We start from the raw sequence: 21,991 nt of genomic DNA, 5'->3' as shown, positions 1-21,991 counted from the left end.
ACCTACGTAATCCTACGTAATTGTCATCCCGCAGTCATCGATTGGATAGACGTCTTAAGTGAACATCCGAGCTAAAGCAATTAAGCTTATAGAATTAAGACTAGAATATTCCATTGAGGGATATATGTACTAAACCAGGTGATAGAGCCATAAACTCAACTTTTCATAGCTTGGACATTATCTTCCATCTTTCCCCTTCTCAAGATCAAGTCTTATTTCTATCTTTACTAATTCACCAAGAGGTAACCCTATTTATGACATTAGATACAATGCTCGCTATACCTTTTCTTAACTAATATACAGACATCAGATCTTCAAGTAAACCGGAGAGAGAAGTCTACAGACTCGTAAGTATCATACTCGGCCGGATCAGCGGCGTCGCCGAAGATGTGCAGCGCTTCGAAACGCAATTTGTATGTGCCTGCCGGTGCCCATGTGCCGTCCGCAAGCCTTCCGTTCCAAGTCAAAGCGAAGGGATCACGAGGGGCGTAGCGGAGCGGTGAACCGAAAATGTGGCTACCAACATCTGCACCCGCGGAAGCAGTAGCATTTGCCGGAACAACCTTGACGTTGACTTGGGGCGATCCGAATGCCATCAGCGTTACAGCAACAGGGTATGAGGTGTTGGCGACGGTGCTATCGGACTTTGGCAGCACGAATGAAGTGTGAGCTGGGATGGGGTTCAGCTCTTCGTCTGTTGAGATCGAGAGGTAACCGACATCCAGGACTCTTGTGCTGTGGAGGCTACCAACGGCTCCGTTGTACGGCAGAGACAGGCTATCGCCATTGGTGCCGTTCAGGGTAATATAGCCAGAATATACAGGTAAGCGGGTAGCATTAAGCGCAGGTGGAGTAACCGTAACAGAAACGACAACTTCTTCCCCGCCCGGAACGGTCACCTTAGACTCGCTAAGAGTGACAGTGGCATATTCGTCTGTCAACTCTAGACCTGGGAAAGTATCCGGATATATGGAGTCAGAGAAGGTGTATCCAGTTGTAGCACCTACGCTACCTAATTCGTAAGTGACTTCTTCAGAACCCAAGTTCTTAATAGTGAAGTTCAGCGTGTCGACGAAGTTGTCCGTGTCATTGAAGGCGAGGCTGGACTTGCTCAGCAAAGTGGTCGCGTAAGCAGCATCGTACGCTTGAACTATGCCAGAGCCGAGCTGCGCAACAGGCGCAAGCGACGAATAAGTTTCGGTTCCGTCGTTCAAGAACTGCGGGTTCGACGTTGCCGATAATATGTTTTCAAGAGTAGCGGGGTCGAGAGTGCCGCGCACGTTTGAGACAAGAGCATAGATGGCGGCGACCAAGGGACACGCCATCGAAGTGCCAGACAAGATGGCGTAAGCACCTAGAGGAACCGGGTATGTCGATAAAATATCACCTCCAGGAGAAGCGAGCTGTGGCTTGACATCCATCTCGAATGTCGGGTTCCAGGTCGTAAAAGAGCTTGCGAACCCACCAGTAATGTTATTATTCTGGTAAGTCAAACTATTGCCTATTAGATATTACACACTGAAGTTCGTTGTCAAATTCTTACCTAATAGGTGCGGTAGAGGGGTCAAGCATGTCCAGAAGAACCTCGGATCCGTTTTTCAGCAAAGTAACCCACGATTCACCTTGATCAGCTGTCACCTAATTTAAAGGTCAGCTACGATTCTAGATACTAAAAGAAATCTAAAGCTCGTCCGCTTACCATGCCAGTTCCCTGGATGCCGGTAACCCCAGAAGTAGCAGGACTTAATGCCCCAATTCGGACATTGTTATAGAAAAGAACGTATTTCGCTCCGAACTGCGCCGCGTTGGTTGCCTTTTGGACAAAGGTACAGGTACCGCGACGGATCAGCACGATGTAGCCTGACAAGTCAGGAGTATCTTCTGGTAATGCCGTGCAGCCCTGATTAGCCTCTGTGACATCGAAGGAGGGAGTCCACAACGGAAGATTGACGTTGGCCCATTCTCCTGGTTGTCCAAGACTATAGCCAAAATACTTTTGCTCGCCACCATCCACAGTAAAGTTTGACGTGGTGAGGAGTAAAGGTGTGGTCTCGCTGTCGATTGAAGCAATCGATGTAACTTTCTTGCCGTTGGAAGCTGTGCTGGCATAGAATAGACCGGCCGCTCCATCATTACCGGCCGAGACTGTGCAAGGAACACCGGCTTCGACAATTCGAGATACGGCGACAGACCAAGGGTCTTCGCTCCAGCCAGAGGAACCACCGATTGACGCTGTGATGATGTTTGATCCGGCCTCGAACGCTTTCATGTAAGCATCAATCAAAACGTCATTGCCAGCACCACCAGTACAACCGAAAACCCTGAACATGCCAAGGGTGACATCGGGGGCAGCGCCAGTAAAACCCAGCTCGTTTGCCTGAGCCGCGATAATTCCAGAGACATGCGTGCCGTGGCCTTCGCAACCATCATACGGGTCGTCGTCAGGTACCGGTGTGTTGTCACCATTGTAGTCATCACCAACGATGTCACTACCAAAGGTGAATAAACAGTCGGGGCCACCAAAGCAGCCACCTAATGCGGGGTGGGTATAATCAACCTGAAGATGGTAAGCCGCTGATGTTTTTCATTTGTATACAATCACCTACACCTGAATCAATGATACCGATCTTGACTCCCTTCCCGGTGATCCCCTTTGCCCGAAGCTTGTCCACCTGGGTCATCACATGTGGTGTGAAGACGTCGTTTCCAAGTTGCCTCTTAACGTTCTTCATATAGTTTTCTCCGCCGCTTCGTCCCGTCCAGACGATTTCATCTTTAGGTAACGAGTATACCCTATTTGGCCATACCTGCTTAACGCTAGGAAGCAAGTCAAGCTTTCCTGCTTCTTCCTCGGCTGTCTTCAAATCGTGAAACTGGATAGATACGCCCCTGAATAACTTATAGTCCAGGTTCATGCGCGTCTTCGCCTTTGAGCCAATGTGGTTAAAGAATTCTGCCGAGTCCTAATCCCAAGTCGCAATCAGTTAGTATAGCACACACACACACACACACATCTTTCACTACACGTTCAGGCTAAAATACCTGGGAATCTTCAAACTCCACAATGTAAGACCCAGGAACGTGTCTTGTTTCTCCCGCTATTCTAGCCTCGACTGAGAAGATGCTCAGTGCGCTCGTGAGCAGCGGCAGCAAATAAGAACCCCGAACCATCTTGGACAAGCAACGCGGCAACAAGGTGAAGCCGGCAAGCGAGTGTTTAGGAACGAAACACCAAAAGAGAGTTGCGGGGGCGCCAAACCACTCAATGAAGAAGGGTTAAGAAGAGGTAAGGACCTGGGTCTCTAAGCAAAGGTGGGAGTATCTATGAGTATTTGTAGCTGTTTGGCAAGCCATCTGGGGAATAGCGAAGGCATGACCTGCTAATTTGCGGATCAACGCATGCAAGATTAGACGTGTCATCGCGCCGCGCATTCACGTTGCATTATAAAAGTGAGGGTTGATAAAGTCTTCAACCTATCTAACCAGTTTACTCGCTTGCTATTATCAACCCAGCTTCCGTAGTAGTATTAGAGACGCAGGGCGGACAAGGAAGGCAGGTGGATAGCCACAGAGCACAGAGGTTCCTTGACCTGGAGAAGCTTGGCAGGGGAGGGGTTGCCGATTGTGGGCTAGATTCCGGGAATGAATTAGACAATGCTTTATCGGTTGGTGGAAATATCAAAGATCCTCGTGGTAATCTGTGTTTTCTCATAACAGAGAGGTGAGACTGAATTCCGCTGACAGGCTTGGCGAATACACAACAGTCTAGGTTAGGTGAGTTAGAGATGTTAACGATATTGATTGTGTCTATTCTCTACTCTCATGATTATGAGTCTATTGCCTTGCCCTACATGTATTCATCCTATATTTTTCATCGAGGTACATAGAGCAAGATAAGCAGTTAAGGCAAGGAGGGTCCAGGGTCTAATCGCATCATTTCTTCGAAAACAGTCGCGAGGACCCCAAATGGGGTAGATATCCCGGGACCTGCCAAGTGATACGGTGACGTAGCTAAAGAAGATAAGACGAGAAGCAACAAATCCAACAGCACAGCATGCTACGAGTTAGACACATGAGTTGCTGATTATGTAGTGGTATATTAAATGCGCGCAATGCGGGGAGAAGACTGGTATAGTAACATGGAGAAGATACCTATATGTTGTAAATATGATGCTTGGAGCAATTGGGGGGGGAGTTTATTGTAGAAAAGTCTCGGCATCGGCAATGCGTCCCGGTTAGCAACCCGTATTAGATAGGTTAGGTAATGATATAGTGATATGGTAGGCTATATGGTAGGAGAGGTTTAGAAACTAACATAGGTAGGTAACTAACATCCTGCCAGGTCGATATGCGAATGCTACCCCGTCGATGTCGTGCTTTATGCTGACGACCCAAACAACTATTTAATTTCACCCACGAGGCAAACACGATACCGACGTAATACTACCTATTTCACAACCGCGTCTGTTCAACATAATATAATCGGTTTGAGCGACAAGGTCTAGAATCCCCGGGCCACAACATCTCGCGATTTGCCCTATGCGGCTCCCACAATGAAAACGGCAACGTGGGAAACCCTGTACAATACTAACATGGCACGCGGTACATATCGGCAGTGTGATTTAAATGCTACTAGCTATACCTTTTTAGTCGACTTATAAAACCTGTTCTTGGTAAGGCGTGTGAATCCAAAGTTCTCGGCGCATCCTACAAATTTAATATTACGAATAACGGACACGATTGCTGGATTCTTTTTCTTGGTATTAATTTATATGTTAAAGCACACTGGTATTGACTGCGCCTAATGGCTACCTGAGATGCCAAGAGGGGTTTGCATTTGCATACTAACATAATAGGCAGGCCGAATGCATATTTGCATCCCAACAGTATTCGCCAGCTCCTAAGATGAGTATTTAACCTAGAAATTAGTTAGAAGCTGGTTAGAAGCTGGTAGATACAGATTCCACTCTCCCACCCGCGACTAACAACGATGACTACTCCAAGCACGTTAAGCCCTACATAGGTATATAGTCTTTACGGACGGAAGTTAAGCAGTGTAAATACTTGTATTATATTCACCCACCAACGCACGTTACACCACCGCAGCAGATATCAATGCAAGGAGTACAGTTCCAGAAGCATGATCACCCGCGTTTCTAAGTGGCGCTGGTAGTAGTAGAACGGTCAAGTGGTGGTTACCAGACAAGTCCACCTACCAAATAAACTCGCGTGCTGCAACAGAAAAGCCACCGATACTATATTTGGCACAGCTCGACATATAAAGCTGCGGCACATTGACTAGAAAATGCAATCGGCCGGCTACGAGAATGCAATTGGCGCGGTGCTCCCGCGAATACAAGTCTCCGAGGCCGGGTTGCCGCCGCAACCGGCACAGCTTAGAAACAGGATAGCATTGTATAACTTCCGGGATCGAGCGCGGGGATTTTGCAGAGGTACATGACTTGTTTAAGTCGGTACCTACCTAGGTAGGTAAATAATATTTATCGTAGTTAGGTTCCTCATTATATATAACAGTACTCAAAACAAGACACGATGTTCAATTTCAGACGATTCCTAGATCTGGTATCCTGACTATATCCATTGACTCAGATATTTATAGTTATCGGGACAGAATGCTAAGTTTGTTTAGCACAGATCCATATTGTACGATTTCACAATCTGCACTTCTTGAAACTATCATCTCATGGCTGTGAGACATAATACAACAACGATGTCACCACTATTCAAGAAATCACATTTATGGCAGATTACGAGCTAGATGCTTAAATGCAAACGCTGTCGTATTTTAGGTAGTTATGACTGACTACCTCCCTCTAAGCAACAATACAGCTATTGCGCTGACTGCATATTCTAATGCTCGAACTAGTTTCTTAATAATGAGTTCAAACAGAGGGAAAGACTCATTGCATAAGTGTAACTACCTGATTTAGGTAAACCTATAAGGCATACTCGATGAACTTGAGTAAACTTATATCTTATTTCTATTTTATACCAGGGCACGTACCGTACACCTAGACTATTCACTATCACTTACAGCACAGAGTCTAGAATTTCGCAAACATTACAATTTTATTCTATATAACCGTACTATTTATATTATGCGAAAATACAGGCTCAGTCCTTGCCCGCCCCCACGTATTCATAGGGCGCTAACCAAGGAACCACGCCTCTCTAATATGCTAGGGATATCTCAAATGCCAAAAGGAAAACCAGCCAATTGTTTTAGGTGTCCGACCAAACCTAGCGCCCGCCCGGACACCGTTGAGTCTATGTAAGAGATAATAATTTTTAAGGGAGAGTGTTGTGTAAAGAGGAAAAGGACATCACGCGTTAACTGTATAGCCTCCTTTTCTCACCCCCTCTGGAAATGTAATAATTGTTAATGTGTTTTTTAATGGTCTTCGAAATCCTCGTCTCGCCCAGGGTACATAATGTCCTGAACAATTACCGCCCTCACATGACTATAGAGGACGAAGAGATACGTGGCCAACAAACAGATGGACATCGCCGTCGTCACCCATTTCACCGTCTCGTTCCCGAACTCGTTTGAGATTGAAATAGTCGCCAGGATGAAACCGGTGTTAGGGAAGACCATTGCCCACCATCCTAAGTGGAAATATTTAGGGGGCGAGCTTAGTACAGCGATCAATGCGATACCAAACCACCAGAGAGACAATGCCCATAGGAAGATGGCCCCAATCATAGCAAAAGTCCTAATCAAGTGTACGTCGATGAACCCGTCCATCTCCCTATCGAAGGTATCCGGAAGTCCATTCGCCATACCGATAAATGCAAGGGCAGTGAAAGCCGGGGGCCCTACATTCATGAATAGACCAGGTCGGTGCTCGCGGTTAGGAAGACCTATTCATTTGATTAGCTTTATTATATCATTTTTGGGTATATGTTTTTTTGTTTGTTTGTTAAACTTGAACTACTTACCGGCTGACATCAGACGTCCAATCATATGAGCGTACATCATAATCGCAACGAAGAGTCCCAGGCCTTGACAGCTCATACCAGCGATTAGAATGGGTATAGCTGAGATTTCGGGTTGAGTATCAGAGATGACCGAGGCGATAGTTCCCGACAACATGATAGGGAAAATCGGGAGGATCCATGTTGGCATCATCGTCTGTAGGCCGAAGTTGTGAGCGGCGAACACGAAGCTGTATTGTCCGATAGCCACAATTAGGGTAATAACGACATAGCCCCAGAATGCGAACTGAATAGCCCACACGAGCGGCGTATCGTTATCCGGGATGGCATATCGTTGCGTGCTGGTAATGATAGTGGCGACGGATAAGAAGTACGTCGGAAAGAAGAAGCCTTCGCGAGGATGCGATAGAGATTTGTAAAAGTCACCATGATGAAGGAAGAACCGCGATAGCATGCCAAAGGTCAACGTTGTGAACAGGATAAGATTGACGATATACACGAATAAACCGATCTGTCTAAGCCCAGGAAATTGATGCGTTTGGGCAAAGATAAGAAGTGATAATCCACCAGTGCTCATGGGTAGGGTAAACCACGCCCATGTGAAGTGATGCATTCGCTGGCGGAGTCCAAGCTTCGGTCGGTTTGGATCGTACATATCTACATGGTCGTGCCCGTGCTCGTGGGTGCCATGCTCCAAGTCGCCGGCGTGGTTCTCCTTGCTCTCGTATATCGAGTTGGCAGCAGAACTAGCCTGTGTTCCCGGATATTGTCCATATTGTCCACCGTGATTCTTCTCGTCTACGGGAAACTGCACCTCGGTCGGGTCTGAGGTGCGGAATGATAGCGGCGGTGGTGGTGTTGATGATGACGGATAGGAGATATTCTCCCGGGAAAGGAGTGTTCGCTCCATTGTGATGAAAACAAATCTTAACAAATAGTTCCGTGTCGAAGAGGCAACGGCTAAGAAGAAGAAAAGGAGAAAGGAGAGCTTTACAGATAAACAAGAACCAGATGAACCAGACCAGAAAGGAAGGGAAAGTTTCAAGGAAATTATAGGAGAATCAAAAAGAACATAAGTAGAGAATAGAGTACCGGCCTCGTCAGAAGAAATGAAATACAAAATATCACCCAAATGAAGAAGCGCGTGGTATGAACTCGAGTGACTGGGCAATTACGAAGCCTTTATGAGTAATGGGTACTACAGCCACCCTTGTTGGTGCGAGCCAAGAAAGCAGAAAACATCTGGAAGTAGGAAACAGCTAGGAAACAACTAATGATAGAAGAGGAAGGGCTTTCCCGGGATCCGAATGACACGGCAGGGTCGCGATAAGGTTGATCGTCGAATGAAGGTCGGCCGTCTACGACCGAGCTTCCATTGCGATCTTCAGCGCTGCCCGACGAGACATGTCTGTAGGATCCACAGACACTTTTAACCGTACATAGTGTACACCTCCGACGTATAGAGTTATACAAGTTTCTTGGTATACAAGCTCTTGGTATATGAGATCCAATCTAAGCCAACCAAAGAATCAAGTATCTGTTTCCGAAACTTTGCGCATCCTTGCAACCATTAGACGAAGGTGCTAGGAACTACTGACTTACACTACTTACACCACTTACACACTTACACACTTACACACTCACACAATGTTCGGTACACTACACTACACTAGACGTGTCGTGTCTAAACCCTTCCTCCACAAACTCCACCAAGCGCTATGGGAAACGACGATGACTTCAAAAATAGAAGCTGTGCCCTGTCATGCCCTGTCTAGCTCTACCACCTGCAACGAGTAAGGAGTGTAAAGGAGAAACAAATTTTTATCACGATATCTCGTTTGGTTATTAGTTAAGACAAGGCGGCGGCTTGGCGCAAGGGAGATCGCCCATGCCATGGAGCCTCACGGCGCCAAGCTAAGGTGCTATTGGGCCGTAACAACGTCATCCTTGTATATGTTTCTTACTGGACAACGTCAAACATGAAAATGATTGAGGCCGGTGGGCCTTCATCCAAGCAAATTAGATCTAGCGGTCCTACCCTAGTCCGCTTAGGCATGAGCCTCACACGGAAGATAGATATCGACGCTTGGCGGCGCTCTTGGCTTGTCGGCGCAGTGGGGGTACGTACAAAAAAGGGTACAGAAAGGGGGGCGGGGGGCTTGAAAGGGTAACAGGTTTTACATAGGTAGGTATGTACAGAAGCAGAGCCACCCGAAAAGACCCGTAGCAGCAGCCAAGACGACATCGCATAGAAGAAAAAATAGTAATAATACATAATAATAAACTGGCTCATCGGTTGAATTCGGCCAAATTTATCTGACAAGTGTCCGGGTCTATTACATAGGTAGGTAGGTAGTCTATCATATTCTGTTGTGTTCTATTTGGTCTGTCTACTCTCACCTCTTCTTCTGTGCGATGTGGCAAACGTTCTCCAGCTCGATCTAGAATCAGCCCAGCTGAGCCGTTGTGGCAGAGAAAGTGGCAGAGTGGAAAGAATGGAAGAGTGGCGGAAGAGTAGAGTAAAAAGTGCACAGATGATGATATACACACACACTGGACACTATGTGACACTAGCACAGCAGCACAGCATCAGGACGCGTAACCAATAAGCGGACCAGTAATCTAATGAGTTAAGCCAAGACCTGAGATCCTTTTTTCATTTTTTTCATTTTTTTCTTTTCCCTTCTTGTATGTATTGTATGTACCCTTCGATACACAGTAACGTTGTCGGGTCTTACATCTTACATAGTACACTATTGAAGAAGCGCCACGCTCGGCACTTGCCAGGCCCATGCCCATGCACATTGCAAATAAGCTCTTACATGGCCCAGCAGGGGTGACATGGGAGGAACGAGGAAAGGGAAAAGAAAAAAAAAATTTCCCAAATTAATAGGCATTAGCCATGTGGATCAGGCATGTCCGCCCAGAAATCAAAGCCGCCCGCCGTTGTCATCGCCAGGGGTGGACCCCTGCGATGCATATTTTTCCCACTCGAACAGGGGAGCTGTCACATGCGAAACAGACGATATGGATCTCGGAGGGCTTCTTGATACACGCACTAGATATTTTTATCTTTTTACGCTTCATGCTTTATCTACCTACGGCTACTGATCTACAATGGTATGTCTGATACTGGAATTGCACAGGACTGCATTGTATTACCTGCTGTGTGATGTGTGTCTGTACCCGTTGTGGGTTTGTACGTGTGTAAGTGTGTATGTATGTGTAATGAATGGTCTTGGAGCTCTGTGTTTCCCCAGCGCACATGTTTATCACGATACTGGAAAAGAAACCCGGGCCTTCTTTTCCTTTTGTCTGTGCTTGTGCTTGTGCTTGTTCTTGCGCTACGGGGTAACAAATGGTTAATTTGACATCTGCTCTGTGTAGGACGTCCAGTCGACGATGCTCCATACCTACCCTCGCGATCCTGCCCTTCTCGAAGCGGTAGGTGACGTGCTCGTACATAGAAGCTGACGGCGTTATGTACCGTTGGGCTTCACGCCAGCCAACGTGTCGGTGGGCTTGCCGGCTATCGCGATTCGTACCGCCACTCGCTGCTTTCGCTCGTCCACAGCCATAGTGGAGATGCTGAGGGCGAGATCAGGGATTGCTGTGAAGAATGCCTGTATCAGGTGCCGGTAGTCTTCTTCCGTCAGAGTTTTAGTGTTGAAGACCACCTGCGGGTGAATGAATTTGTGCAGGTTCGTCCCTATCCTTCGTGCTATGATACAATCCATGTACGCTCTATACGTGCTCTCTAGTTCCAGCGCGGATAAGTCCCCCGTCGAGAGGGCCTCTTGGCGGATTCTCTTCGGTGATAAGGTCTGGCGTGTACCTTGCATCGGAGTTGGAAAAGTCGACGCTGCATCTCGAGACGATCTGCCACTATCAAAGTCTTGGAAAGCTTCCCATCCGTAAACCAGCTGAACACTTGCTCCGGGAACGAGATGATTTTGTCGGGTATGGCGGCATCACCGGCAACGACACGTAGGCTTGAACCTCATGAGGACGGCCGCTGCCATGCACACTGTTGAGACCTGTCAACTGCCACAACATTGATGATAAGGTCGACATCGCCAGTCTTCCACTTTTCGGCGATATAATCCTCGACCGTGAAGTCTTGGCCGTCCTTGACGAAGTGTGAGTGCATGTATCTTGGCAGCTCCTCCCATCTTCGTTCGTTGATGCACCTCACGATGGATCTGTAGGCTATTTCGATATCGGCCATCCTCGTATCCAACCCCTTGATTTTGCTTTACCTCGTTCCCGTTGAAGCGTTTAGGTTATCTAAAATGTCATTTAAAAATGGAACCTTCTTACGTTCTTAGTTATTTACGAGTTGAAAATTGCTGTTTGCTGAGAGAATAAGCACCCCGGAGAGAAAATACGGATAGGATAGAATGTTGAAGAAGCATACACCACCGATCGATCAGCTGCGGCACCGGACCAGTGTGCCATTTGATCTCTTGGCCTCAAATCCTATCCAATTACAAGGCTGTATCCTGTATTCCGTACAGCGTGCTTTTTCTTTTCCAGGCACCGCTCAGCTATAAAACTGATGACGATACTATCTTCAGTCGCAAGACGGCTCAGAATCGACGAATCCGTGATACTTAGCAAGCTTAGGCTTTTGACAAGAGATTGAAGAGATTAACACTTGCTTAGCGTGACCCCTGCAACCAGGTCCGACGCGGCACCAAGACTACGGAGAGGTACCGATCTTAAAACTCGAAACGTACGTATTGATTACACCATACTGCTATAGGCAAGGGTTAGGAGGCAAGGATGGGTTGGGCTCGAATAAGCAAATCGTCGGGTAACTATAAATGGCTAATGGCTATACCAAACAGATCCTCAGCTATAAGATAGAGATAAGTAGGTACCTACTATGTAACCTGGGACGCCAAGAAACACTACTGCCGTTGAGAAACATCTCTTGGACAATCCGGTGCAAAAATAGATGGGCGGACATATCCGTGGACACGGCGGAACTCCCGGGCTTGGTCTTGCCCCCCCTTTTTTTTGTCCCATCTATGCTTGTGTACGGATCCGTAATGTCTCAACATTATGCGATTCGACTTTATAGAAGCCTCGTTTAATAATAGTGTAATTCGTCAGGCTGATGGTGACTTGTTTCTTGGCCGGCAGCTGTATATTGAATAGCTTCGCGCAGAGGCGGTAACAATATAATGCGAGCGAATTATGAGGCCTAATTGGGTTTCAAAAGGTGTGAATGGGCGGCAACTTGGTGTCGAGGTCTTGCAGGAAGTCTGGGGGTCACTTCGATGCATTCCTACCTACCTACCTACCTACCTTTACAGTCTGATAAGCATCTGCCATGTGGAAATGATTTCGTATGTGCATATTGTTCTCACTGCCGTGCCTGCATGGACGTGGATTTTGTCTTGGACATACTCTGCGGATGTACGGTAGCAACTTAGCCTCTGGATACGAGAGATCTACATGTCAATCTACTAATTCCAACGATAACTAAACAACAACTATATTGTGAACTAATTAAGAAGGGAGCTCGAATATATTCAGTTGGCATGAATACCATCTAGTTAATAGCATTAATATGAACAAGTTGATCCCTATGGGAGCCCTCCTCCCACTCTCCCCCACGGGAATACGTCTACGTATTTTTTATCCCTCAAATTTCCATCCAAGACTTCATCCAAGACATACAGGCCCACACGTAGATCGCAGATACGGGCGCTTCCTCGTTCGGTAATTGTAGTGTCGCATCTGGGCAACCTGCTCGCTTGACGAATACCACTGCGCCCCTGAGATTTTGTCTGCCATTGAAGCATCACTTCACTTTGAAACACGCTTATCCACCCGCGTATATACACTACTTACACGCCTATTACCAGATCTTCATGCCAATGTCTAGCCATCGTGGTGATATTTTGCAATAGACTCGCATATTCACACCATGGCTCGGCGGGGGAGTATTCTCGGCGTGGAAGATTAGCCACAGATGGACATGCGTATCTTGGCTGAGCAGATGACGCCGGCTTCATGCGTTCCATTCCCGTTTCGTCGGTAGTGTGGATGTCTGAGTTTGTCAACTTCATCTAGTCAGTCAGTCAGCCAGCCAGCCAGCCAGCCAGCCAGCCAGCCAGCCAGCCAGCCAGTCAGTCAGTCAGTCAGTCAGTCAGTCTATCTATCGTATGGTGATGCGCCATAAGCACAAGTTGTCGTACGTGTAAGATCCTATAAACGTTGTTGTTCTACATCCTTATAAAGTGAATCATCTCGTCGTACAGTATTGCTGACATAAAACACCAGACCGCTCCTATCCGAAAGCTGAATGACTACCCGGCGTGCACACGTGTACGACCCGAGCCCACCTATCGCAGGCCGGACGGCACGGCAAAGAGTACGTCGATGCCGAACAGCCGGCACCACAGAGTAACTGCTGTTAACTCTTGTTGATATGTGCACCCGAGGGGCTTCACGTTCATGAGCGAATTTCAAAATATAGAGGTTAGAGGTTGTTGTCTTAGAAATTTCAAAATCTAGCAATCTAACAACTTAGCTTTGCTTATGATCATCGGCTAAAAAGACTAGTGTGATGCGACGGGATGTCGTGCATGCAGTATATGCGGACGGCATTCCGCTTACGACCATGCGGAGGCTGGGCAAGGCTTGGGCTGCAACTTTTGTCGAATCGCCTCATCTGGAGGCTAATATCCGGCTGAGAGAGCACTACCTCTCTATCCTTGGCTTCGGATGGCAGTTCTAATGGTCTGTGGCTTCAAGTCGTATCGTGGCAAACTTTTTACACAACGCATTCATTTGAGTTGTACGAAGGCGTTAAGAATGATCCAGACCATCGAGACCATCGAGATGTGACTGACTATTGGAGTCGCCGAGCTGAGCTCTGCTGTGCCGGAGTTTCCGACGAAAGATGCTCATATGATGATCTCTCTGGCGATCTCTGCGAACAACCTCGCGAGGTAGACCGGTTGTGACATGCAATCTTGATCAGTTCACAAGAGCAGATTAGCCAGAGCAACCCTGATAATTGATACGAATGGCTATTGAGGAGGAATGAAATGGCAAATTACGGTATGTAAGTAGGTATTATCAAATTATTTACACAGAAGAGGGGTGTCAATGCCAAAATCTCCTTTCTCCTTTTGACTCCTAATCAGTTTCTGCCGGCCTCACGCTCTGCGGGTTATGGAACAAGTCGTTCGGATCCCATTTTGATTTAATTGACCCCAAAGCATTCAAGTTCGGGCCCCAATACGATGCCTGAGCATCTGTCAACGACGGGTCAACGTATCCGGGGTATGTTGTCAAAGTCTGCCCAGAACCGCTCTTGATCGTGGTCATGATGCCGTCCATGAAGTCCTTCGTATTCTGATTCAAGGTAGGAATACCGATTCCGTATCCTTGAGCAAACATAATCTTGTCTCGGTGTGAGTAAGCGGTCGCGTTCATGGGAATATCGCTGACCGCACCGCCACTGGCGTCGAAGATCAAGAACCAAAGAAGTGTGCCTCGTTTCGCGTCGTCGATGTAGTTCATAAGGCTAGAGATCGTATCCGGGGACAGTATCTCATCAGAACGGAAGGCTAAACTCTTAGCAGAAAACGCGACGCGGAGTTCCGACAGCCAAAGAGCAGCGTCCTCTGCCTGCTGAGCGATGACGGCTAGCCAGTCATCGACAACTACGGATACGTTTCCAACAGGAATCTTGTCGGGGATGCCCGTAGCTTTCCACTCCTCTTCGGTTCCGTAGAATGTGGCAGTGATGATAGCACCAAGCTCATGCATGACAAATTCGGTACCAAATCGTCGGTCCAAGTTGGGATCCGAGATAAGATCCTGCCATTGTTGAAATACAGATATCAAGTTGGAGTGCTTATCGAGGGTCAGTGAGAATGAGTACTGCACAACGTTACCAGGTTCAGGGTGCGTCTTGACGACGAACTCGGTGATGACGCCGAAACCTGCACCTGCTCCCTTTAATGCCTATTATTGATGTAAGCGAGTGACACCCAGGTTAGATTATGATATACTCACAAAGAAAAGATCGCTATTCTCCTTCTCGTTTGCTCGTTTAATAGAGCCATCTGCGGTGACTACTTCCACCTCGATAACGTGATCGAGACATGATCCCCACATGCGAGACGCGGGACCAAGTCCACCCTTGCGACAACACTATTAGCAAAGCTTCCTTATAAGCAGAAACGATAGGGACTTACAATGGTGGCATGGCCGCCTATACCAACTCCGGGACACGTTCCGTGAGCGATGGCCCGCTTGCCGTTGTCGTGAAGCTTATTGGTCACATCAGAGAGCCTAGTACCTCCACCGATGGAGGCCTGCCACGTGTTGGTATCCATAGAAAAGTCCTGAAAATTTACGAGATCGATGACGAGTTCGCCATCTTGTCCTCCAACACCTGTTTCTTGCGTATTAGCTCATTATCCACGGCGCGAGGTGTTTCCTAGTATTTGCGCATACCGAAATTTCTATGTGAGCGTTAGTAAAAGCCAATACGGCAAATATGCGATAGCTCGGGGAGCGCTTACGCATAAGAATGACCGCCGGACTTCGGCTGGACCTTGATGTTATTCGCAACGGCGCATTTGATAAAATCAGATACATCCTGAGCGTTATCCGGCCTCGTTACGGCGATCGGCTCTACCGGAATATCGAGATTATATCGGTTGACCCAAGACGCTTGATAAAGCAGATGGTCGGGAAATGCGACGCAGCTGTTGCGGCCATTGCAGACGGCGTTGAGACAGTCGGAAAGTGGAGTGCTTGGTGTTTGTCCCATTATATCCAAGACAGACATATGCAACCTAAAGTGTGGCTTATTAGGTAGGAAGGTATGTTAGGTAAAAAGAGTGAAGAGGTTTGGCGAGCCTAAAAGCTCGAGGCGTTTTGATCTTTCGAATATGTTCAGGTCTAAAAGAATGACGTTTGTCGAAAGGAGCTTTGAGAAAGCTTGACTCCCGTGTGAGTATCCCGTGCGAGTATCCCGTGTGAGTAAGAGAGAGGGCTGTGTTTGTCGACTTGGGAGAAGTCGCAAACGAGATTTCTTTTATTACTTAGGTACACTTCCTTGCCTATCAGGTTGTTTCCAGGTTTATTACCATGATTATTACCTACCTTGTGACCCCCAGATACTACTTGCCCAATAGGGACTCAAGGGAGCTTTGACAAGGATCGCGCCCCTCGGCCAAGTCCAGCGTGTTAATTACTCTGATCCAGTCACCGCTTTGTCTTGTTAGTTTTTTAGTGAGGCCTCGCCGAATCAATAGGATTGATTCTATGGTTGGCTATACGTCTTGGTCCCTAGTCTATGTATTCATCGCCAGTGGCGAGCCAATCCAGTCGTGAGATCGCCGGGATTGGATGAAGGACACCGGTTAAATCAAGCCATCGACTGATAAACAGCAAGGAACCCGCCTAACTTTCAGCTCGAGTGAATAATAATAAGTCACACGCGTAAGTTTGTCTGCGTAAGTCTGTCATGTGCGTAAGCCATGGAGAAGAATACCTACATGTAGGCTTTGTCTTTCGCAGTTCAATATTACCTATGTACTCCGAGATGTGAGTAAGATTACAATAGTTCTTTCTGCATTGTATTCTCTGCATTGTATTTTCTGCATTAAGCCCTAAAAGAGCTCGGTCTCGTCTCGGGAACCGGCGCCAATTTAGCCAATTACATCTACCGAAAGTCACCGATATATTCTGGGGATGGATCGTCCGTCTCTGATTCGCCAAGTTGAGAGATGACCTCACCTGGGGGTCTTTCAGGGATATTAGCAAATTAACAAGTACGGCAGTCAAATCTAACATCCCCTCTACGTACCTTGCGGAACTAACCCCTTTTATCCTTCCATGTAACTACCTCTCGTATTTGTTAATAAACATTGAGCGTAGGTAGATTTTTCGAGACCTAGAGATTGAAGAAATGTCCGATACATCTTCGGCACAGATGGGGACGGCACAGATGGGGAAATAGCAAATTTAACATTAGCAAGATGCTTCACGCAGAGCCGCATCTCGGGGTTCACGAAGTCTCGCATTTTGCTACTTTATAAAACAACGTAAACTTTAATCGTATGAGAAACAAACACGCATGTCTCACTAAACCTAGGTAGATCTGCATTGTTAATAACGAAGACCTAGGCATTGTTATCTAGATAATCAGTATCTCGGCACTCTTTACCTGCCGATAGTAAGCGATATGTGCATCATTGGGGTGCAGGTATTGTCATATCCACATATATGTCATACTGGAGAAAAGCTGTTGGTTTATGAGGAATTATGCGATTCTTATTATCTTACATAACATGTCCCTATTTAGCAACAACTGCATGCTGCACATGTACAGGAGCCTGTAACAATAACCCTCATAAATTCAGGCATACCGATGCACACGCATAAAATATGCAGTGTTACATGTAAACAAACTTATAAAGCCAAAAGTGAACCATTTATAAATCTAACTACATAGGTAGGTAGGTAGGTAGTTATATGTAAGTAGAAGATAGTTACCTCTAATGCTTGATTGTTTACCTTGTGTACCTACCTTCTAAAGTACAAGCCTGTCTATGCACTTTATATACGCACATCCTAGAGGATCCCGAATTTACTTTCTTCAACATTTCCATTTTCAATTCTTGGTACAGCCAGTCCCGGGAACGTATTGTCATTGCAGTCGGGCCAACCCGAACAATTATAGAGCCAGGTCTCGTCAAATAACAAATAATTGACAACTTAGCCCTATCGTTATTCGGGATCTTACTCAACAACTTGCACGTTGCATCCGTCGATTGCTTCCTGTTCTTCGCCAGTTGTGTATCGCCGTGTCTTTCCTCTGCTAAGCGGTGGTACTGGCAACGATTTCGGACGGACAGAAATTACAGGTACGCCCACGCCCTGTTAGTCAGCATACTCGGCATAGTTTAGCAGTAGCCAGCGTCCTTCCCCCGCATCTCTAGAAGGAATCTACCTAGGTTAGGTAGGTTATAATACCTAAATCTCCAATAATGCTCAGGCGAACCGGGCTCCGGAAGCCAATCCCCAAGTCTTCATCCCTGTCTTTAGCCCCTCCCCCACCTTACCGTACCCCTTATTCTCCTCGTCCTTCTACTACTCCACCTTCACTATGTCCACCTTCACTATGGTTCACGCTATCGTCCCCAGCGTCCCCAGCGTCCCCAGCGCTCCCAGTATCCCCGCACCGGGAATACCGGGTGGATGATCTCCCATACTGTTCCTACTTATCTCAACTTGCCGGGCCTATGCCCACTGAATTGCCCATCCCGACTTCATGGACCGAAACCGCACCTGTCGGTAGCCCATGCAATCGATACGGAGGGGAACTGTTCGGCAAAAACTTGGCTTTCGATGGAGTAACCAATGGGCTCGACCTTCGTGGCTTAAGTGTGCGTCAACGCCATGTTAATAGGTAAGACCTTCCACCGTAGCACAAGTTTGTGCAGTTAATGGTTTTGTTTCTGCGACGAATGCTTCAACATTTTTGGCAGCTGATGCCAGATTATACAGTACAAAAGCTCTCACGCAACGACTTTCTGGGCCTAGAGCAACAATAGCAACAATAGCAACCACCGCAACAACAGCAACAACCAAAAATACTCAACAACAGTCCGTCACTTTAGATATATTGAAACAGCAACAGTTCCGCGCATCTTCCACGTCTAAGCCCGCCATGTACACAGCATCGTTTGCCTTTTTCGAGGCGATATGGGAGGCAGGTGTCACGCACTGCTTCGTCAACTTAGGCTCGGATCATCCCAGTATCATCGAAGCTATGGTAAAGGGACAGAGGGAGGCTAAGGGTAAATTCCCACGTATCATTACATGCCCTAATGAGGTACGTTCGTAGATACCTTCGGTACCTGGCGGTACTAATTGGCAATGACATAATGCCCGGTTGGAACTGGCTTGCGTCTGTGCTGCCAATCGAAACAAATTAGAGCTAACCCTGCGCCAATAGATGGTAGCCATGTCGATGGCCGACGGCTACGCGCGTCTTACGGGTAAGCCACAGTGCGTCATTGTCCATGTCGATGTTGGTACGCAGGGCTTAGGAGCCGCAGTCCATAACGCCAGTACTGGACGAGCACCGGTTCTAGTCTTTGCGGGCTTAAGCCCTTTCACGCTTGAGGGAGAGATGCGCGGGTCGCGGTCCGAATATATCCATTGGATTCAGAATGTTCCTAATCAAACCCAGATCATCGGTCAGTACTGTAGATATGCAGAGGAAATCAAGACGGGCAAGAATATCAAGCAGATGGTTAATCGCGCCTTACAATTCGCCACAAGCTCTCCTCAGGGCCCGGTGCATCTGGTGGGCGCGCGAGAAGTCATGGAAGAGGAAATCAACCCTTACTCGCTAGAGCAGGGTGTTTGGGACTCAGTTGAGCTGGGTGGTTTGCCGCCGACAGCTCCTCAGCAAATTGCGGCAGCATTACTTGGTGCTGAAAACCCGTTGCTTATCACCGGATACTCGGGTCGAAATCATAAAATACCTGCTGCTCTAGTAGAGCTCGCCAACACCGTGAAGGGATTGCGTGTACTTGATACGGGCGGTAGTGATATGTGCTTCCCCGCATCCCACCCCGCTTGGCTTGGCCTTCGATTCGGTATCGACCCATGGATAGAGAAAGCGGACGCGATTGTGATATTGGATTGCGATGTCCCCTGGATTCCGACTTTAAACAAACCGAAGGATGGTACAAAGGTTTTCCACATTGACATTGACCCCTTGAAGCAGCTCATGCCGCTCTTTTATGTACCGGCTCAGCATCGGTATCGCGCGGAGCCTCTACTCGCAGTCGAGCAGATCATCTCTGAAGCCAAAAGCCAGGCTTCAAGTATCGATACAGCAGTTGCTACCAAGAAATGGGAGGCTCTTCAGGTGTCATACAAGGAACGCTTGGATACGATAGCATCCAATGCAAAGCCAGCCGAAGACGGTTCCTTCGGCACTGGATATCTCACCAAAACCCTACGATCCTTGTGCCCGCAGGATACGATCTGGGCTATCGAAGCGGTGACAAATACCGCCTTCGTGCATGATAATCTCCGGCCGGAGCTACCGGGTTCTTGGATCAACTGCGGTGGAGGCGGTTTGGGATGGTCTGGTGGCGGTGCATTGGGAATCAAGTTGGCAACGGACACGGAAAACGGTGGGAAGGGCAAATTTGTTGTACAAATTGTGGGCGACGGCACGTTCCTATTCTCCGTTCCCGGTAGTGTGTACTGGATCTCCAGGCGCTACAATATCCCGGTATTGACCATCGTATTAAATAACAAGGGTGAGTTCCCGGTCATGCCTACAAGACATCCAACCAAAGGAAAAGAACACGTAAGCAAAACTAATCATAATAAACAGGCTGGAACGCCCCTCGAAAGTCGATGCTCCTTGTACATCCGAATGGTCTAGGGTCAACAGCAACGAACGAGGAAATCAACATCTCGTTCGATCCCGTGCCAGATTACGCGGGTATTGCCAAGGCGGCTGCTGGAGGCGACTTGTTCGCGGCAAGGGTTGACAAGGTAGACGATCTCGAACGTACTATCAAAGATGCTATCAAAGCGGTCGAAAGCGGTCAGAGTGCTGTCTTGGACTGCAAGGTCAATCTTGGATCTTGATTTTAGACCTACTGGAAAAGGAGCTGCTGCTTCTGCATTGAAAGCTGAGATTAACATCGCGCTCTGTCACGTGGAATACTAAGGACGTAGGTATATACTACAGACGTGCTGATTGAGCGGGTAGGGAAATCGTGTACTGTTAGGAGTCATAGCAGAAATTGATCCATATAAATTGGTGTTTTACCGATATCTCGTTGTTAGAGCATGTCATCCTGGACGATACACACCATCGTGGTATGATTTATCAGTGGTCCGACTATGTGAACTCGTCATAGGAAGAAACATGTATATGAGTGGATATGTATATGCTATGTACGTTATGATAGTGTGCAAAGCGACTGAGTCTTTATACCCAAGGTACTTTATAGTCTATTTAGGACTCTAGGTGCCCAAGGACTACGTAGACAGCAACTTATCGGGTTTCCGGATTTATTCTTGTTTATATCACGGGTTCTATATAGGTACCTATTCACTTTATAGGTAGCCATCGGTTATTAGCTTAAGTATCTAAAGTACCTAATGCATAGTATGTAGTTGAAGTTTCCTCGTCGTATGTCGAGTATGCAGGCGTTCTAGGTACTTCTCGTATCGAATGAGGTCGCGTGCTCTTGAGGCGCAGGTATTTAGGTAGGCTCGGGCTACGCCTGCGTTAGGTTAGGTACTCTTCCCCACGGGGAAAGGGACGTGCTTAGGTTAGATTGTTGGTAAGCGAGTTGAACTTGGTGTAGGTACCTATTTTCGGTTGGAGAGAGTCACCTGGGCTTGTAGGTATGCGTGCTGCATATGTGTATATGCAAGTCGTATGCCATGCCCGTATGTCCTTGAAGGATCACTGCGTCGATCCTTATCCATGCAAGAAGGGTCCTGCCGCAGGGAGCCGTGTTCTAGCTGATGTTGTGGTGACGTGCAAACGAGGGAGTTGGTATGGGTATTTTACCTGAGATATCACGATTCGGCTTTATATAGGAGGTAGTCAGTACCTAGGTAAAGAGGATGTGAGTTGGTGAGAAGGATTATGCCTATTAGTTTCTCTATGAAGTACGACGATGGTTAAGTCGCCGTAGCCACGCCGCGCTGACGATTGATGATCTACGTCTTGGTCTGGTCTTTGATAGGTTAGGTCCTGCAGAATGCCATAGGCTGCCGTGGGGTTTGCGCTGGAGGAATCGTTGATCACCGGTCCGTCTGGGGTAATGCCAAGCGTAGCCTAGGCGAAGACCGCGGAAGTGTGCTTTGTGGTTTGCATTCGTAGGATAGGGGAAGGGGTTATATTGGCTGGTTTGTTCATGTAATAACATCTGGGGATGTATGTGTGTGTGGTCGTGGGGAATGCATCACTTACACCAACATTTTTGGTAATTAGGTACGGGATTTA

At 47.4% G+C, this 21,991-nt stretch overlaps 6 protein-coding genes across 6 annotated transcripts; 2 read left to right on the top strand and 4 right to left on the bottom strand.

Annotated features, from left to right (window-relative positions):
- Nucleotides 1-26: 26 nt before the first annotated feature.
- Nucleotides 27-3,380, bottom strand: F4813DRAFT_350137 (subtilisin-like protein). Its single transcript, XM_049242265.1, has 4 exons — nt 2,607-3,380; nt 1,700-2,557; nt 1,544-1,638; nt 27-1,494 (listed from the first exon to the last, which is right to left on the bottom strand). Exons 1-4 carry the CDS (start codon nt 2,913-2,915, stop codon nt 315-317), a joined length of 2,442 nt encoding a protein of 813 aa, XP_049102462.1. The 5' UTR covers nt 2,916-3,380; the 3' UTR covers nt 27-314.
- Nucleotides 3,381-6,063: 2,683 nt separating this feature from the next.
- Nucleotides 6,064-8,336, bottom strand: F4813DRAFT_296302 (malic acid transport protein). The gene is made up of 2 exons (XM_049240685.1): nt 6,961-8,336; nt 6,064-6,882 (listed from the first exon to the last, which is right to left on the bottom strand). Exons 1-2 carry the CDS (start codon nt 7,865-7,867, stop codon nt 6,413-6,415), a joined length of 1,377 nt encoding a protein of 458 aa, XP_049102461.1. The 5' UTR covers nt 7,868-8,336; the 3' UTR covers nt 6,064-6,412.
- Nucleotides 8,337-10,436: 2,100 nt separating this feature from the next.
- Nucleotides 10,437-11,185, bottom strand: F4813DRAFT_386695 (SnoaL-domain-containing protein; the record flags this gene model as incomplete). The annotated part of the gene is made up of 2 exons (XM_049246453.1): nt 10,437-10,836; nt 10,986-11,185. The coding sequence occupies 2 exons, from the start codon at nt 11,183-11,185 to the stop codon at nt 10,437-10,439; spliced, it is 600 nt and encodes a 199-aa protein (XP_049102460.1).
- A 2,927-nt stretch (nt 11,186-14,112) lies between these two features.
- On the bottom strand, nt 14,113-15,760 carry F4813DRAFT_386694 (putative glucooligosaccharide oxidase; the record flags this gene model as incomplete). The annotated part of the gene is made up of 5 exons (XM_049246452.1): nt 14,113-14,946; nt 14,998-15,123; nt 15,180-15,379; nt 15,442-15,449; nt 15,510-15,760. 5 exons carry the CDS (start codon nt 15,758-15,760, stop codon nt 14,113-14,115), a joined length of 1,419 nt encoding a protein of 472 aa, XP_049102459.1.
- A 2,086-nt stretch (nt 15,761-17,846) lies between these two features.
- Nucleotides 17,847-18,743, top strand: F4813DRAFT_296131 (uncharacterized protein). The gene is made up of 2 exons (XM_049240684.1): nt 17,847-18,406; nt 18,513-18,743. Exons 1-2 carry the CDS (start codon nt 17,985-17,987, stop codon nt 18,538-18,540), a joined length of 450 nt encoding a protein of 149 aa, XP_049102458.1. The 5' UTR covers nt 17,847-17,984; the 3' UTR covers nt 18,541-18,743.
- F4813DRAFT_295867 (thiamine diphosphate-binding protein) lies at nt 18,540-21,132 on the top strand. The gene is made up of 3 exons (XM_049240682.1): nt 18,540-18,832; nt 18,956-20,279; nt 20,357-21,132. The coding sequence occupies exons 1-3, from the start codon at nt 18,668-18,670 to the stop codon at nt 20,614-20,616; spliced, it is 1,749 nt and encodes a 582-aa protein (XP_049102457.1). The 5' UTR covers nt 18,540-18,667; the 3' UTR covers nt 20,617-21,132.
- The last annotated feature ends 859 nt before the right edge of the window (nt 21,133-21,991 follow it).

The sequence above is a fragment of the Daldinia decipiens genome (genome assembly GCF_022478715.1).
Source record: "Daldinia decipiens strain CBS 113046 unplaced genomic scaffold F4813scaffold_6, whole genome shotgun sequence".
Classification (NCBI taxonomy): Eukaryota; Fungi; Ascomycota; class Sordariomycetes; order Xylariales; family Hypoxylaceae; genus Daldinia; species Daldinia decipiens.
Note: the sequence above shows the minus strand (reverse complement) of the source record. Positions and strands in the feature narration are given on the sequence as shown.